We start from the raw sequence: 11,430 nt of genomic DNA, 5'->3' as shown, positions 1-11,430 counted from the left end.
TGTATACATAGTACACATGTATATACCTTGTTTCTACATCAACATAATGTATACACGCTTTTTATAAATATAATTAATACACATCATCACTTTAGAAACAAAATGCATAAGAATTTTTTCTGAAAAAAATTCTATCAAACATAAAAGCAAAAAACACAAAAAATAGATACATAAAGGTATAAATATTATAAAGGTTATTTCTATATCAACACATTTTATACACATTAAGCATGTATGTATACATTCATGGCTTCACAATACATACATTTAAATTCATTTTAAACATAAGAAATACACATTACTTCAACCTATATAAACATAAATTGTACAAATTATCTAAATATTAACATATTGCAAACATATTTTTTCCATATAAGCTTATTGTCTCTATACAAAACCAATATATCCACATGTGCTGGTAGTCGACCATGTGCTAAATTGCTTGGTCAACTACCGGCACCTCCGGTCAACTATTTTTAACCCTAGCACGAGAAGGCATGGCATATTTGTTTCATTACATAATCACACATTTACATTGTATTCCAAATAAAACTTTATTATAACAGTCTTGTTTACATCAAATTAGCAAATGTTTACTCACTGATAATGGGCATGGACATTGGCGCAGTTATTGAAGTTAAATATCGGTTGAGGTTGCAAGAGTTTTACTGTTTTCTGCTGTAACACCTGGGTTTGCTTTAGACTTGCAGTATTTTGACAGCAAAGCCCCGTCACGAGACGATCTTCTGGACTTTTCGTCATCTCTAACAGATCCATGCCGTTAAAATCTCATTCATCACATAATATATGGTCTTGGTCTGAAACGACAAACAATCCCGATGTTTTGTTAATTTTAAATGAAGATATATATGTATGTACATGTTTTATATTATATGGTACATGTACCCAATACACAACACCTCTGATCAAAATTGAGACATTATCATACAACGAAAATGAAGAAATGTTATGATATTTACCCAGGTCTTTGTCTATGATTTGGATGATTCTTTCATGAAGAGCGTTGTTTAAAGATCTACTTTATGTCTCTTCACTGCAACATGTACTTCAACGTCTGAATAAACCGTGCAGGAATCTGAGGTTGTGGATGACTTTGGACACTCGCCTAGAATATCGATAAGGAATAATTTACTACAAATACTAGCTAGCTGCTAAACTTTCTTTATTTATGATCAGATTTCTATATTTACCCATAATAAACTCAACTTTCTGTTAAAAACGTATTTTCAGTATCGTACCTGCAAGTACAACGTTGATTACGGATGACATCTTTCGCATTTGTGTCTCGTCAGTGCAGGCATAGGAACGAATACTGTTCTTCGACCTATGACCAGATATGGCCATGATATGTCTGGCATCAAATCCTCTTTGGTCAAGAAGTGTGATGAACGTAGCTCTTAAATAATGGTTCTTGTATGTAGTTGACAAACCGGCCTCTCGGGACAGTGGCTTCATTTTCTCTCCGAGACTGTTGATTCCAAGTGGGGCGTTGCATACCAAACATCTCTGTGTGCTACCGGTTTCGGTCACTGCCAGAAATTCTCAAGAATGTTGTTCAGATGTGACAAATATTTTATAAATGACTTCAGAGGACACTTGGATTGATTTCCAGGTTTTTCGTACAACCGTCCACCTTGGCTGTCGTTGTAATATCACCGGTGTGATTTTTAGTGGACATTTTACAAAAACTTTGTTCTCATGGTGTATCTTGGACATTATCTAGATAGTTTTCGTTTAGTTTCTTCTACATTGCATGGAATACTTGGTTGGCTGGCTTAAAAACGTCACTATTGACGATATCGATGTTGTTGAATTTTTCAAAATGGTTTTTGAAAAAAGGTCATTACGTACTGTAATGAAACCATTATTCTCTTACTACAGAGCTCACCTTTTTTGGTTCCTAGCACTTGCGTACAATGTCCGTAGCCCTTCCGAAATAGGTCTGATTGGAGGTCCTTTATTTCACTAAGTGTTTTTCCAACGGATTCCAAATATGAAGAATGAATACGCACCGAATATTGAATATTACATTTTTTAACTCTTGCTGCTACTTCCCCCAGCGGTTTTTCAGGTTCATCCGTAGTTGCCGGAGCAAATCTATACGCCATTCTTGTGCAACGTAAGGGGACTGCTATCAACCAATTTCTCCCAGATTGCATTGCAGTTCCTTTCGTAACACCGCATTGCACTCTGGGAGAGATTGCGCTATCATTTTGAACGTCAGGACGACCGGAAGTCTAGTGATGTCATTTTAAGTAAATGACGTCATTATCGCTAACACATAACCGTCCAGAAAAAAAAAGTTTTAGTGTACGTCACATGGCAATTGCCGTGCACTTTAACGTTTCCACATGGATATAGCAGAGAATACGTTATTTTTCCTCATCTAGAGGAAACAGCACATTATGTGATAGAAACAATTGCTTTCTAAACACAATGTATTCGCATTATTTCTAAAAAGCGAAATGATATATACAGCAAACAAAGGATCATACAACACAACATGAATACATAAAGATAGTCGCGTGAATAAAGTTATCTCTATAACAACACAAGTGTATGAGTGTGCATTATCTTTATATACACAATCTCTACACAACATATATATAACTATATACATATATAACATATCCAAACCGTATACACATTGTCGCTATAGAAAAACTGTACAGGTGTAAAAAAACGAACAGTGAACAAAACCGTTCTTCAACACAGCCAAGCATAAAGGTAAATCTACATCCATCACACAAATTAGACAGTACAAATTATCCTTGTGTTAGACATATACCAGTAGATGTGCCTTAAAAGGTACTTTTATACACAGTAATTGATCTACTTTCTGTTCTTTTGTGCGGAATCATAAAATCATCAAGTACTCTGGCCAGAAATATGTGTTCGTTGCACGCAGTTTATACCCATTGTTCCGTAATAATTATCCGTGACTTGATATTGGCTCTGTCAATCATCTCGCACGTCCGCCATTACAGACACGGTAGGACATCATCTCACTGCGGCACATTATGGCGTTGCTTGTCTACATCAACAAAAAACATGTTTGATTAATAATTGATTCCAAACTGGTACGCTGCATCTTTTTTTTTAAATTTGACATCCTTTTATAGAATTAAAAACCGCCTTCCTAAATATTCGTAGTAAAGAATGAGCGGGTCACAATGTAAAATATATGTCGAAATAAACAATATTACCAAAAAGAAATGTATATGAAGTATCATGAAAACAATTTGAAATGAAAGAGCCAGTTAAAGGAAAACAATAAACATTCAAATAGTAATACCTATGTGATATCCAATGCCGTGATTAGGGACTGCGTGTCCATGTTGAATTCCTGCATCGCCAGCAAAATTGTGTTCAGTGTTGGCCGAGGTTTGGTCTCAATAATGAACGCTTTTAGCAAGGCTTTGATCTTGTCACGAGTTGACTTGTTTCTGTACTGGTCGTCAAACTCATCGATAGTTTTTGGCGGGAATCCAAGCTCCAGGAACAGGTTGAAATAAGCTTTAATATCCAACCATTTCACAACGACTGGAACATCTTTTGGCGACAGAATTTTCTGTAACCTTCCATCCGGTAATCCATCGCCTACAAAAGTAAAGGGATATAGCTCCCGTGATAAAGAGTAGGCATTCTCCATTCATTTACTGTTTCCACATGTATACACTTAGGATTTACTACTTTTATGCATATTTTTTTTTTCTCAAATAGTCATTAGTCTTTCAAACATTTGGGCTTGAGTCCAAGGACTATAACATCTTTTAACAACAGTACTTTTAGTAACATACACTGTGGTAATCTATGGTCTAAAATAGGCCATTGTGAAAAGTGAAGAAAAATAAGCAGTAAACTACCTATTGTGAAATCACATGTTTGTCTATTGTAATACATTATATTATTCTGATCTTGTGTGGTTCCAATTGTGTCACCGAATGCATTGTAGGTTATGTGGCGTCCGCAAAATGAAATGACACAGACACATATTTAACCTTATTTGTCAACATGATTATTACGTTCATATCGAATGTATGAATACATGCTGGTACCTACATTTCTTTATTCATGAAATGGTTCAATTATGATATACATATTATGGAACATATTAGCTGCTCACACAAAACTAAGGTGCTCCATGAGTAATATATACATACATGCATACACCTTATCATTAACAAATGAAGCGGCAGTATAGAGTGACGGGTTTTAAAGAAAGAATAAAAAAGTAGATGTTTGATAAAATTTTATATTCTGCCCATACCTTCACAAACTCAACCTTTTATATTCAGTTTTCTTACTGGACTCAACTGCTTTCCGAATATGTCACTAATGTTCTCCTGTTACTGTAAATATTGTTTTTCACCTATCTACGACTCCTTACTGCATGTTTCTTTCTAACAGTCAATATTTAAACCAGAGTTACCATGTCAAATATGTTAATTTGTCCATCCTTCACGGCTTCTTACCTTTAAACATAGTGTCTCTGTTGTAGTCAATATTTTGCTCAACCTTCATGAGTACTTCATACTTAGTTTTCCTGTGACAACAATTCTCTGTCAATCCTTCAAGACAACTCACCTTTAAACAAAGTTTCCCTGTTACAGTCAATTATCTTCGACAGCTCTTTAGAATCCATCCCGTGTTTCGACATTGCCTCGGCTACAGTCACAAACGTTATGTTTGCATTCGCTTTGAGCAGCTGAAGGAATACTTTTGTAATCTGAGACCTAAAAGAGAGATGGCGGTTCTCTTCTCGTTCCTGCTCTATCGTCGCAATAGGACAGTCCAGCTCGACGAAGAACATCTGGTATGCACTGCCAATATATTTGGAAACTCTTCCAACTTCTTTATATGTCAGTTTTCTGTCCGGTAGAGTAGCTTTCAAACCTTAAGCACACATGAATCAATAAAGCAAATAGTGATCATTAAATCTAGGAAGGTGTCGAATTCAATTCCAGGCACATTCTCAAAAATTATATCTAGAATTGTGAACATCAGTATATAACAACCATATCATATCATAATGAATCATAATTATGTGAAACCTAACTCAATTTCATATTAGTTCAACTGCTGGTGCTATTATACCTTGTCATGTCAGGAATATGAATGAAAATAGCGAACAGTATAAATTGATGCAAATCAATTGACTTACCAAAAGCAAGCGTTGCAGTGCGATTTGCCTGTAAAACAAAATAAAAAAAAAACTAATAAAAGATCACAAGCTGTGATTAATATGAATACAGAATGCTAACCAGTATAAATCATGCACCGTTACACGAATCATAAAAAGCATAGTCACATAAGACACGTACCTGTTGATTTGGATCTTGAAACCACGTATATATGTCATCTCTGTCGATCCAATCATAGCCATGTGAGCCGAGACACTGAAGGCGTGGGAAATTCTGGAGTTCGTCTACCTTCACCATCTTGTCATTCGGGGTGAACTGATAGTCATTGTGGAGGTAGAATTTGTATTCTAGATGACTTTGACGATTCTGTTCAAGAATGCGCTGTATGAGATATTGAAGTATCTTCAGTAAGTTAACTCCAGCTCCTTTTGTTAGTTTATCCTTATCTCTCTTGAACATTGTAATCTTCATGGCATTGTCCCTGCAGTTGATGACCGTGTTCCACAAAGCATCCACCGCCAGACAAGCAAAGCCGCGCTGGATGAACTTTGAGCCGTCATACTCGGGTTCCTTCAGTCGCTGGAACCTGTGGATACAGGAGGCAATCATCTTGTCCCACACTGCCTGTGGGATGAACGGGTGGTTGAACATGAGACAGAGAGAGACAGTGGTGACAGTATTAGGATCATCAAGTATTTGTTGAAGCATCTGAGGATCCGCAGTTTGCAGCATACTTGGCACTATAAAGTAGTCAACCTCTACAGTAGGATCATCTGAGACTGGCTTTGCTAGAAGACTAAGGGTTTCCATCACGACGTTGAGTGTATCCATATCATCAAAGAACCTGTCTTTCCAAAGCTTTGTGAGGAATTCCACGGACAGGACACCAGTTTTTTCATATTTTGTCCACTCAAGTTTCATTTTCGGCGGTAGGTTGACTTTGAACTTTGGTGCTGTTATTATTGCCTTGAAGGCATCGATGACCCACTGGGGCTGAAGAATTGCGAAAGGGTTTTTGCTATAGAGATCAAAGCAGAGAAATGACCCCGCGAATTTTAAGGCCCTGAAAAACAAAACATTAATTTTCATATGAAAATAAATAACTTTAGTAACGTATTTGTACAACACACATCTTTAATATAATTTTAGCAATAAATGGATGAAAATGCGAAATCAGTGGGGGTTTAGTGTTAACACCCCTGCTTTTCACCTAGGCGGTCCACGTAGGTTATCCTCGGGTACTACGGTTTCTTCCCACAATAAGATCCATCATTCCATCAGGGACAACACGCGTTATCAATATAAGCTAATATGACTTGTTTTGCCATTGTTGTAAGATAGATTAAGTTTACATTCATTTACAAGCGAAATGTCGTTATTGAAGACTGGATCCGTAAATTCATATTTGAAACTTTATAAAGTTTTGTCAATTGTGGTTTCTTTTTCAGGAAACGTTATTAAAACTTAATGACATCATGTTCCAATATATCCTGAAACCGTAACTATTTGCATATTTGAAACTTGACAAAGTTTTGTCACTGCGCACATTCAAACTGAGATCGTGGCGACCATATCTCGACCAACAGATAACTGTGCAGTAACGCGCCATACGAATGCAATATCTGAGCGCATGTTGTATAAATCGCTTCGAATGCAGCGTTGAAGTCAATGTCAACGCTTTATCGAGCAGACGACAGACTTTGTGAATATAATGTGTCCACGAAAGTTACACAGATTCTTTCGTAATGGATAAGGATCGTTTCGGCTGCCCTGTTTAATGAGGAGATATTTACATATGGTATCGAAACCACTCTAGTAAGTAATTAAATAAATTTCATGTCCGCCCGATATTGGGGTCAATTTCTAGTCTCAAGTGTTGTTGTAGTAGTACAGCAACGTCGATTGAGGATAACAACAGTCGGCATGTAGCTTAAGTTTGTCGTGATTATCTGACATCAAACTATATTCAAACACTCGACCGGTATCGGTACCGCAATGCACTCGTCCCGATTAAACATTTATATATATTTTTATGGGACGAGATTGACAGAATGACATACGTAGGTCGAAGGCATCCAATTAACGTCGCTTGGTTGACGTAAGCACTTGATAGCAATCAGCGCTGGCAATGATCTGACTAATTAAATGCACTAATGAGTCTGTGCACCCCCTGAAACCCAAGAAGGCATTAACAATAACTTTTGGTTAAGAACGATAGTCAAGGAGTTATGTCCCTAAATTAACCAGATTTATCTAGGGACAATATACATACCTTAGAAAATCCATGACTTCGATTTCAGCCAATGGCACTAGTAAATGTCGGTTGACGTTTAGCAATTCTTCATATGTCAGGATGATTTTTCCTCTGTTCTTCATCCGGACGAGTTCGTGCTCCAATGCCACCCATCTCGCGGGCTGAGCCTTTTGCCACTGGGACTGAAGTGGCGCAACATCAATAATCGTTTTCCACATTGCTTCGTAAACGTCCTTGTTAATTGTAGAGTCATTAAGATCGGCAATAGGGACCATGTCCTGAATATGGTTTTGCATGATCGCACACAACTGTGGGTTCTCTTGTAGCTTTTCCAGCACTTTTATAAACTCTTCCTCCTGTTTTTCTTTCTGTGTAAAAATTAGTTTATATTAGTTTTTGATTGATTTCGGAAACATCAATGATATGTGAGTCATTATATAAATAAACTCATTGTATTGATATTTTACCTGTTTATAACATTACATGATTATACTATATAAAAGTAAAATGAAATTGTGTCACATCATTGATACATAGATTATCACTCGTCGCCGTTCATACTAGAAATTGCACTATCACATGATTTGCTATACAGTTTGTAATGCTTACATTTGATGACACCTGGTCAAGGTGGGAGCCGACCAAGATTATAGGTGGCGTTCTTCTGTCATGCGCCCCGTCGTCAATAGCATAGGTGGCAATGTTTTTCAGCCAATGCTCTGTTATTTCTGTTAACATAAATAACAACATCCAAGCAATTGGCTACAATAGTATAGCAAAATAGACAATGGAATGTTGGGGAAAAGGGGGAAAAGGGAATAAAATTCGGGTGAATTTAAAAACAGAAATCAGGTCGTAACGAAATACCGTAGCCTGTCGCTGATCTGCTCGGATCCAGACACATCGCAACGTCGAACACAAGTACGAAAACCATGTTGCTGGACATGAAACAATGATGTGTGTTATAGAACACCTTTTCTCCACCAAAATCATAGATTGTGACGTAGCCATTCAATTCCTCACTACTTTCTTCTGGCCTGGTGTGCATTATCTCCCCAATAACCTTTATTTGTTCAGGAGCTAATTTAGGGTGCTCTGCAAAATATATACGGTGTTATAGTCATCAAGTTGTTAATATTTCTTCCATTTTGAAAAAAAAAAGACTGAACAATGCGTTCTAATATTTCCATGTTATCTTTTTTCAGAAAACAGTTAAATTTTGTTCACTGACATGACGTCCGTATAGTACTTATTGGGATAATATTTTCATAGTCAACAACTTACTTTTTTGCCTCCTTCCGAATGGAAATTTCGATAAGAATTGTTTTAGTCTGTCCTTCATGCCTGTAATATATAAAAGATACAAATAACCATTATCGAATTACAACCAGCTACCTATCGGAAAATAAAAGCGATCTTCTCACACAGCGATATAATGGCTAGTGGCTCAGTATCCATGCTTTAACTGAACATTTGTCATATAATCGATTATATTTTTCTGATGTTCAAGCATTTTGTAATTTTAAGTTATACGCCAAAATGCCCCATGTTATTTGCAGTTTCTCGGTAGATGTGTTCAATATATAAATTATATTTCTGTAACAAAGATTCGTATGATATGACGTTTTTATGTGCCTTACATTCCATCTCTTTTCCCTAATATGCTATTTTGAAATTGTTCTAAAAATCGAAAGTAATCAATTTTGCCATCGGACCGTATCGTTAAAGGACCAGATTTATTTAGATTACACGTTAAGACCATGTCATGTGACTTGCTAATGTCTCAGTTCTGTTACTATGACACAAAATGTGCCGCCCGGAAATTGTTGGAAACAGTCCGATAATTTGCTTACCCATCATTTCTGAATGAAATAAATGGCATTCATTAAAATTCGTTTTAGAATGAATATATATAGAACCTTTCTAGTCATGATTTTACAAGTCCGGCGATGTTCCCACAACCACAATACAATGTTTATCAACCTGGGGTATTAACTGCATGCCTTGGCTATTTAATCATAAACTGAAAAGTTATAGTTGTTTTGAAGTCAATGTTATAGTAGATGATGTCTCTCACCTTTGAACATACGGGGTGTCTGCCTTTTGGTAATGGCAGTTGAGGACACGAACTACATAGTACTATTAACTTTAGACTACGTGTTTTTTTTTGTTTTTTTTTTAACAAACGTGTGATGATAACATAGTTTAGCGCATGAAAAAGTAAGTATACAACAATTGCCGACAATTTATTCAGAATAAGAGGTAAGACGGAAGACGCAAACTCAAAAGGCGTAAACTTATGTCATAGCCATCGAATCACTGACCCTATATCTCGAACTGTGTTTACCTACCTACGATGCTTTATCGAATATCCCTATGCGGACCGAAATTTCTGAAGCAATCACATCGCTACCTATTGTCGTAAACCCTCTCTTGCCTGTATCATTAGTTATAATAATAATACAGCAATTCAAAATCAAATTAAGTGATAATGCTTATTCGTTACGTCGTAATAGCAGTATGCTTCAGTGTTTCCATAAACCAGTTTGTGTGCTATTCATAGTTATATATAATAAAATGAGTCCGTCAGGTACGTTTGAGTGGTTTCTTTTCAGTTCCATAAATTAACACTACTTGACAAGTACTTTTTATAAGCAGCACCGGACTACATGGCTGACATTACTATTGGCATCGCTTTTAGTTTATATATCATAATAGACACTAATCAATTTGTAAATTATATAGTTTATAATGTGCTGTCTAGAGGATCAACGTACGCAATTATTATACTAACTAACCACACTATATCAGGATATAAATACTATACAGAACTTATTATAACAATACCATGCATCTCGAAATTGTACCAAACATTACCCGTCTTTTTTGTTACTGCCGACGCAGTTGGCTGTAGAGGGGCTACGGAGGCCGCCAGAGTTGATGGTCTTTTTGTATCTTCGGCTACCATGCTCTGATTCATTAACAGCCCCTTTAGTAGAAGTCTTGTCACCTTTCTGATGTTTGTCAACTATCTGTTTCAGTCGCTGACGACTAGCCGCTATTTCGCCATTTTCGTCCAGCTTTTTACGAAATCCGGTGTCCGTGTTGTATGTTAAATAATTTACGTAAAAGTCGGCATTATCCGTCGACCCCGGTCCCTCTTTCGGTATTGCTTCTTGTTTGATTTGTTTAACTAAACACGACTTGCCGACACCTTTATGGCCAACCACAGTAATGGTAATATTCCTGGGGTTGTCCATGTTCTCCGCTATTCCGTATGTATAGTCCTTCTGCTGCTGCTTCTGTATTTCCTCTATACACAAACAAATCCATGTTTAGCATTTAATAAAAAAAGATTAATTGAAGTCTCCTATCCCTGTATATCTATAACAATTATAATTATTGTAATGAATATGTTTTTTACCTACTAATAACTTGCATTTTTGTTTTAACAGTCCTTAATATATCGAAACAGCAGCAAAATTTAATATTTACATGTGCTAAAATAACGCTGAAGACGTAAGTACTCGGGTCATATTTGATACAAACAAGGGGACAATGATATTTTTGCATAATTTTGTAAGTTTTATTATTATATGTTAAATACATTGATCGTTTACACAATTCCACTGGCGAAAATAGACCAAAGGAAGCCACTTTTACAAACAAGCTACAATAAGTTTTATAAAAAATACGTTCTATATAACAAATGAGTCAAAATATAAATTTATATCAAATTTAACCTTACAGCGACCAAAAAAAGAGAAAAGAATCGTCAACCAGATGCAAAGAATAATGGAGCCACTGACTTATATGTATTTATCATTGTCAAAATATTTTTTCCGGCTCGTTCACAGGTGTAACATCAGTATACTTTATCAAATATTGTTTATTGGATGATATAAAACTGAATGCTTGGTTTCTTACCTTCCTTATTTTTGAGGAACTCAGCCATTTGTCCTGAGATCGATGATCCTTTACCAATCTGTAAGAATAAATACAAGTCTGAGT

General features: G+C 36.2%; 1 protein-coding gene across 2 annotated transcripts; it reads right to left on the bottom strand.

Moving 5' to 3' along the window:
- Nucleotides 1–254: 254 nt before the first annotated feature.
- LOC117315897 lies at nucleotides 255–10,720 on the bottom strand. Of its 2 annotated transcripts, XM_033870314.1 has the most exons (12): nucleotides 10,297–10,720; nucleotides 8,704–8,763; nucleotides 8,287–8,514; nucleotides 8,029–8,147; nucleotides 7,438–7,787; nucleotides 5,346–6,228; nucleotides 5,186–5,213; nucleotides 4,609–4,917; nucleotides 3,317–3,621; nucleotides 1,260–3,055; nucleotides 981–1,126; nucleotides 255–818 (listed from the first exon to the last, which is right to left on the bottom strand). In XM_033870314.1, exons 1-9 carry the CDS (start codon nucleotides 10,397–10,399, stop codon nucleotides 3,317–3,319), a joined length of 2,385 nt encoding a protein of 794 aa, XP_033726205.1. In that variant the 5' UTR covers nucleotides 10,400–10,720; the 3' UTR covers nucleotides 255–818; nucleotides 981–1,126; nucleotides 1,260–3,055. The 2 variants fall into 2 exon arrangements, with proteins under 2 accessions (XP_033726205.1, XP_033726204.1); XM_033870313.1 differs by having other exon boundaries at nucleotides 981–3,055.
- Nucleotides 10,721–11,430: the final 710 nt, after the last annotated feature.

The sequence above is a fragment of the Pecten maximus genome, chromosome 17 (assembly GCF_902652985.1).
Source record: "Pecten maximus chromosome 17, xPecMax1.1, whole genome shotgun sequence".
NCBI lineage: Eukaryota > Metazoa > Mollusca > Bivalvia > Pectinida > Pectinidae > Pecten > Pecten maximus.
The sequence above is the reverse complement of the archived record's forward strand: the minus strand, read 5'-3'. Positions and strand labels throughout refer to the sequence as shown.

Bases quoted from the DNA above. Each gene is read 5' to 3' on its own strand.
- LOC117315897 (XM_033870313.1), bottom strand. From the start codon at position 10,399: ATGAATCAGAGCATGGTAGCCGAAGATACAAAAAGACCATCAACTCTG. The intron at 5,214-5,345 runs GTACGTGTCTTA...TTTGTTTTACAG, and splicing joins TTCAAGATCCAAATCAACAG to GCAAATCGCACTGCAACGCT. The intron at 3,622-4,608 runs GTGAGTTGTCTT...TTACTTTTGTAG, and splicing joins CAGGGAAACTTTGTTTAAAG to GCGATGGATTACCGGATGGA.